The sequence below is a fragment of the Leptosomus discolor genome, chromosome 15, assembly GCF_034619465.1.
Source record: "Leptosomus discolor isolate bLepDis1 chromosome 15, bLepDis1.hap2, whole genome shotgun sequence".
Lineage (NCBI taxonomy): Eukaryota > Metazoa > Chordata > Aves > Leptosomiformes > Leptosomidae > Leptosomus > Leptosomus discolor.
Window position 1 is genome coordinate 5,734,916 of NC_141405.1, and position 7,020 is coordinate 5,741,935.

At 37.8% G+C, this 7,020-nt stretch overlaps 1 protein-coding gene across 1 annotated transcript; it reads left to right on the top strand.

The window, feature by feature from the left end:
- The first annotated feature begins 457 nt into the window (after nt 1-457).
- Nucleotides 458-5,035, top strand: SLC16A3 (solute carrier family 16 member 3). Its single transcript, XM_009946566.2, has 4 exons — nt 458-828; nt 1,297-1,440; nt 1,835-2,602; nt 3,936-5,035. The coding sequence occupies exons 1-4, from the start codon at nt 606-608 to the stop codon at nt 4,217-4,219; spliced, it is 1,419 nt and encodes a 472-aa protein (XP_009944868.1). The 5' UTR covers nt 458-605; the 3' UTR covers nt 4,220-5,035.
- The last annotated feature ends 1,985 nt before the right edge of the window (nt 5,036-7,020 follow it).

A 7,020-nucleotide genomic window follows, 5' to 3' on the forward strand; every position in this document is an offset into this window, starting at 1 on the left:
ATGGCTCATCAGAAGCGCAAAGGGATTTGTCTGTCTTTTCAAGATAGCAGTGCATCAGGGCTCTATTGCTGTCCTAGTAGGGAACAAAAAGATTTGTCCACTGTTGCACAGAATACTTGTGATGCACCAGGATTTTGCATCTAGGTCTCCTAAGTGAATAGTCCAGGAGCTTCATATAACAAGGTTCTGTAACAAAAATCCCGCAGACTTTAATGCAGTAGTTATTTCATATTTGTCAGAGTTAAACACACCCCTGAACTGCTCTAATGGCTTCAGTTTTTCTGTGAAACAGTGATTTGGTGGAAATCCAGTTTTGACTTTGACAGAGCTCTGAGGGGATGTTAATTTAAAGCTCAACTGTGTGCACTTATTTTTATATGCTTTTTGCAAGCCTTCTACTAAGGACTAAACCCGAACAAGGAATAGTTAAAATTGCACTGCATCTTCAAGATTTTTATTTAAAATAGTCCCATGTCTTATTTGTAACTTCAACTGTAGTGTAATTTCTGCCTGTTTTGGTTAGATGATTTTTATTAGACAGTTGTCCCAATGTCTCTAGACTGTAATTACTTTTTGTTTCTTAGGGAACACTCTTCAGCTTCATCATGGGAGCTGTAGTAGCTGATGATGGTCCATCTGGTGTTAAAGCCCCTGATGGAGGCTGGGGCTGGGCTGTCCTTTTTGGCTGTTTTATCATCACAGGATTCTCCTATGCCTTTCCTAAGGCAGTTAGTGTCTTCTTTAAAGAACTTATCCGGGAATTTGGCATTGGATATAGTGACACCGCATGGATTTCCTCCATTCTGTTGGCCATGCTTTATGGAACAGGTAGGTAGTTCTCTGGTTTTTAAACAGTTTTGCATTGTATCATGATGTTCATAAATCATACAGCATGAAGCACGATTGCATATCATTACTTGTGTGCAAGTAAGGCATTCCAAAGAATTACTATTAATCGCATAAATCCGAAAGTTATCCAGCTTGCATAGAAAATTAAATCTCTGTAACTCAGTAGCTACTAAAGATGGTGAAAATGGTGCTCTGAAGATGAAAAAGACTGAGCATTTGACTATAGAGGAAAGAACAGTCCTCTGGATTGGCATGACAGTTATGGACAGTACCAAAAGTACCAAAAGAATCATAGAATCATTTAGGTTGGAAAAGACCTTTAAGATCATCAGCTGCAACCATGAACTGAACACTGTCAAGTCCACCAAAGAAGAAACGTAAACTGACACAAAATCAATGGCAAAAACTGGTTTATCTTAGCAACTGTAACTTGCTTTTCTTGCCTAGGTCCACTCTGTAGTGTATGTGTCAATCGCTTTGGCTGTCGCCCTGTCATGCTGGTGGGTGGCCTTTTTGCCTCAATGGGGATGGTGATAGCCTCCTTCTGCACAAGCATCGTTCAGATCTATCTAACTGCAGGTGTGATTACTGGTAAGTAGTGTGCATGGTTGAAAATAAGTTAGCTAGTGTCTTGTCTTTACGTTGAAGCTTTGTGTAAGTGAGAAACACCTAAATCATCAGGATCATCCAAATGGGCTTTTATAAAGATGGCAGATAAATGTTGAATTAAACTGTATTTTTTTTTTTAATGAATGTTAATTTTACTGGTATGTTTAATAGCCACTGCTGTAATCAGTGAAGTGTAACCATAAAGTAGAAGAATATTATGGAGGTGGAACGTTTTTAAAAATGTTACTTTAGAATTCTTTTGTCCATTTGAAATAAAACTCTTTTCTCTTCAGTCATGAATCAGAAAAACTAATTACAATTTTTTAAATGGTGATATTGTAGGCCAGTATTAATGTTTATGTACCCTCTGTTACAGGTTTGGGTCTGGCACTAAACTTTCAGCCTTCACTCATCATGTTAAACCGTTACTTTGACAAACGTCGGCCCTTAGCTAATGGGCTGTCTGCTGCTGGGAGTCCAGTGTTTCTTTGTGCTCTCTCACCGTTAGGACAGATACTACAGCATGAGTATGGTTGGAGAGGAGGATTCCTTATACTGGGTGGGATGCTACTCAACTGCTGTGTATGTGGAGCATTAATGAGACCTTTGGAGCCATCCAAAAAGTCTGAAGCTACCAAAGAACCAGCTGAGAAGAAAGCGAAGAAAAAACTTCTGGATTTCAGTGTGTTTAAAGATGGTGGTTTTGTAATCTACACGCTAGCAGCATCTATCATGGTGCTTGGCCTCTTTGTTCCCCCCGTTTTTGTTGTGAGTTATGCCAAGGATTTAGGGTATCAAGACACCAAAGCAGCTTTTCTTCTGACTATTCTGGGATTCATTGATATCTTTGCTCGGCCCATTTGTGGAATGATAGCTGGTCTTAAATGGGTTAGACCACGCTGTGTCTACCTCTTCAGTTTTGCTATGATTTTCAATGGCTTTACAGATCTCATGGGTTCTATGTCTGTTGATTATGGTGGCCTGGTGGTCTTTTGCATTTTCTTTGGCATTTCTTATGGAATGGTAGGTGCTCTTCAGTTTGAAGTTCTCATGGCTATTGTTGGTACTCAGAAGTTTTCAAGTGCCATCGGTTTAGTGCTCCTGGCAGAAGCTATGGCTGTTCTGATTGGTCCACCATCAGCAGGTAAGTATTCCATTTAGTTTAGAATTCAGGATCATTTGCATTGCATCCATTTGCACAAATTGCATGATAAGGGAGCAAAGAAAAAAAACAACACGAATCTCTCGAGAAGTGCATATTGTGCTAGTGTTGTATGTGCTTCAATGATTTTCTGCAGTTACACTCTGAAATAGTCCAAGACAGGGTGAGATCTTTTTTTTTTCTTGGATCTACTTCAGGATTGCTTGAATTACCATCTGGAGATGCTGCTCTTTCTCCACTGAAAGCGTACACTGGACCTCTTATTAGTAGATTGCTGGTGTGGTATGAGATGAGTTTTACACACAGTGAATAACTTTTGTGAAGTTCAGACCTCTTTGGAGTTGGGATTCAGAATATGAAACCTGTCAATTTGCCTTGGAAAATACTAGGATAGATTCTCTATACCCATGGTAGATTTAGAGGAGGAAAGAAAACATAAGAAGAAGGAGAAAAAAAAATCTTACAAGGACTATGTAACTGGGCTGTTTCAAGGAAGGCCGATCGCTTCTATTGCACATCTTACAACCCAAGAATAAGGGGACATTACAAAATATTCAAATTTACTAGTCTGAATTCAAAATAGCAAATTAATTACTAATCAAAGAGCATAAATTTTACAGACCCTGAACTGAAAAAAAATAAAACCCACCCAAACCCCACCACTTCACTGCCATAATACATTTATCATTTATATCCAACACTAAAAAGCATCAAGTATCTTTATTGTGATAGAGCCTCTCATGGAAAAAAACAGTACTATGCCCTAGTTCCTCTGATCTTCAGGTTTGGAAAGGCACTTCCTTCACATCTTCCCTCCCGCTCTTTCACCTCCACTAAGTCCTGTGAAAATTTAACTTGACTGAAGCATCAGAATCAGTCAGTTACTCCAGACCAACTATTAAATAAGGTTTGGATTTTAAGCAGACAGTACACTCCTCATGTAGGAAAGGAAATGAGGTTGGGAGCAAGAGGAAGCTGATGATAAGAGATCCTGGCCACGGATGCACACATTGTGATCTGAAATACATGGCACTAGTTTCATTTTTTGCATATGAAGGCTAGGCTGGTCTTACTTCGGTTGAATTGCATGACTGTGTGTGCAGGGGAGAATGTGTTTCAGGATGTGACGTAATGTCAGTGAATGTTAAACTGAATTGAAATAATTGAGAAATATTTTGTTATAAACTTGTTAAAAGGCTTAGATAGTCATGGTACTTCGAGACAGGAGTAATTTAAATGTTTAAAAAAAAGCAGAAAAAAATTCATTGCAAGATAACTGCTTTTGTTAATTACTTGGAATGTTGTCTTTTTTCAGGAAAACTCTTGGATGCAACAGGGAGGTACATGTTTGTTTTTATTATTGCTGGAATTGAAGTTACCACCTCAGCACTTGTATTGGCCTTGGGAAATTTCTTCTGCATTAAGAAAAAATCAGAACCACATACAAAAGAAGCAGCAGCAGAAAGAGAGGAATTAAACAAATGTGAAGACAAAACTCCTGAAGATGCCAAGGTGGACTCTATTGAAGTGGAGCAGTTTCTAAAGGATGAGCCTGAAAAAAATGGCGAAGTTGTAACTAACCCAGAAACGTGTGTGTGAGCATGACAGGAGACCAACAAAGCATTCAGAAAAGAAAGATTTTCAACACTATTTATTTTAGAAATAGAACTAGCTTAGGGCTGGGCCATCTGCTTTATTAACTGGAGGCCGGTCAGCTGCTCAGGTCTCTCTGGAAGCTGATTAGCTAGACAACCTTTTATCGGAAAATTAGCTTTATCAGTAAAAGATGGAGCATTGTGGTTATACTTTTTATGTAAACTAAAAAACTTTTATAAACACAAGTAGAGTCTTGCTATGCATCACCAGAAACTGCTCACTTGGAAGAGATACAGAAAGAATATATTTTAAGAAAAGGAGAATTACATGTATGTTTTCAGACAATATTGGTGACATCGCTGTGTTGTGCGGCTAAACATAATTTCCCTTTCTGTGCTCTTTGTGAAAGGGAAAAGAGGTTGAGATGGAAAAAAATCTCAGGAACTTAAAGGTCTCCATTAGGTTTTTGAATTTCTTACTTTTTTAGATTTTTAGATTAAGTGGCTCAGCCCTAATTTAATTTTGATAATATCTGTTACTTTGATTTATGTAAATGTATTTCTGAGTTTTGTCTAAACCTGTAACCTTTGTAATTATCATTGGGAAATACTGTACATAGAAAGGCACATTACAGGTACTGTCCTCAGCAGATCAGACAAGTGGTTTTCCAAGGTAGTACTAAAAGAAAAGAAAATGAGCAGAATCAATCCTGACAGACCATAAGCAAACAAAGTTCGCCTACGCTTACATACACAGTTTTCAGTACGGCTTCCCTGCAGCATTGAAAAATATTACAAGTAACATGGAGAAGACAGATATTTGGTTTAGTAGAATCTTCTGAAAGTGTCCATGTTGTATATAAAAGAAACAGTCTAAGTTTCCAGATGACCTATAAATTACAGTGGGTAGACTTAGGGAAGAGACGGGACTATTTTGAAACCTATTAACCGTCTTTAAAATGCAATGTTAGCAACACAGGAAGGTCTTAACATGTTTATTTTATTTTGCTTAATTATGGAAGTTCAAGGTGCCATTCTTGCTGGTTGAGGAAACATGGTAGAACTGTTGACCATATTTATGACAGTAATGCATAAGGACCCATCAAGAATGGCATTGGCTCTGCTACTCATTGCACAAACAGAAGGGGGAGTCTCTAGCCAGTCTTTAAATCTTCTCTGACATTGGTATGGGGAAAGAAAAAACAGATCAGACAAGGCAGCAACAGCACATTTGAAGAAATGTGGAAAGGGAACAGATTCATTGTGAAGACACTGAATAGAAAAGAAAGGTAAAAGGAAAGCATGCTATATATTTTTTTTCTGCACCCAAGCACATTCAAGAAGCATAATCTTTTGTACAAAATCATGCTACTGCAACCCACCTTTCAGATATGTTTATAAAAAGCTCTCTAGGCTTTGTGACTGCAGTAACAATATTCAAAAGAGACACACAGATTCAGTTTTCTTGTTGGTAGCAAAGGAACATTGGCTTTCAGGTGCCAAAATTGTTCCACTTAGTAACTGAAAACTAAAAGACCCTAAAACCCTGTATCCCTTTGAAATAACTAATTATGTTATTTTTAATACTTGACCATTTTAACAGAAACATACAGTAAATCCAACAAAGTGCCAAAACCATGAACCATTCCCTAATGGAACTCTCCCAGATACCAGCTTCCATTCTGGTAGTTTCCTCAAAATGGTTTTGCATTGTTAGGACAACCTTCCGCAGAAATTAAGGTTAGGATCGTGGCTTTTTTTTTTTTTTGAGTGATTTTAAAAAGAAATTCATGCTGCACTGAATAAACTGTTTATTTTTATATTGCATATAGTGCGTTACTTTAAAACCTTTTATTAATTTACTAGCAGGAATTGTGCTGGCATGTCCTAGTTGTAAGAACTTAGTCACCGAACTTAGGTCCAGTTTGTTAAAGACTAAATCGGTACTTGGAGCATAACACTGCTAGCTCCAGAAGCCCACCACATGGAAAGGCAAGGGGAAAATGGACTCCACAGATCAGTTTGTGATATCCGTGGAGGCTGCTTCAGATGATACATGATGGCCTGATACAGCTTTCAGATTGGAGTTCCCTGTTTTGTTTCAAAAAAAGCAAAACCTAGAAAGCTTCCGAAAGGTAAATTCACATTCTCAAATAGCCATTTTTGTCTTACTGCGGATTTTGATAACCAGATTTCTTTGCTAGATAATGTTATACTGTTACCACAGAACAGGTTATTCCTTTGACCTCAGGTTTTGGCACAATTTTAAGTTTCTGTGCATTCTGCAAATTGTCTAGACTATAACATCTCAAAAATTTGGGCTTATCATACCTTCCAGACTGTTTCATTTTGTGTACATAATACCTTTATGGTTAAGCTGGAAACAAGAAATGTTACGTTGCAATTTTATGTGATTTAGGCAGAAAAGGAAGTTATTAAGACAAGAGAAACACATTTCAACAAGACACCATAAATAATTTCTGAAGCAAATCTAGTGTTCACAGAAGGTGCCTCATTGGCGTATACAAGTTCTTTTCCTTGACTCAAAAATGAAGTACTCTGACTAGGACTGCCAGCGGTCTTGTGCTATTTTCAGCACAGACCTACCAATGGATTCCAGTATTCGTAACAGCAGGAGATGCTTATTGCATGACAGAGGTCAAATCACAGGACTCTTATAGACTGTGAGAGAGAAATAAAGGTTGGAATTTAATTTGCTAAGCAGTTTCACACAGGCTATAAAATCTTTTACCATTTTCACTACTTACAAGAAGCATCAACACAGAGATGAGAAACTCCTACTGC

Coding starts and splice junctions, on each gene's coding strand:
- SLC16A3 (XM_009946566.2), top strand. CDS start 606: ATGGGAGCTGTAGTAGCTGATGATGGTCCATCTGGTGTTAAAGCCCCT. Junction 829..1,296: donor GGCCATGCTTTATGGAACAG/GTAGGTAGTTCT, acceptor TTTCTTGCCTAG/GTCCACTCTGTAGTGTATGT. Junction 2,603..3,935: donor GATTGGTCCACCATCAGCAG/GTAAGTATTCCA, acceptor GTCTTTTTTCAG/GAAAACTCTTGGATGCAACA.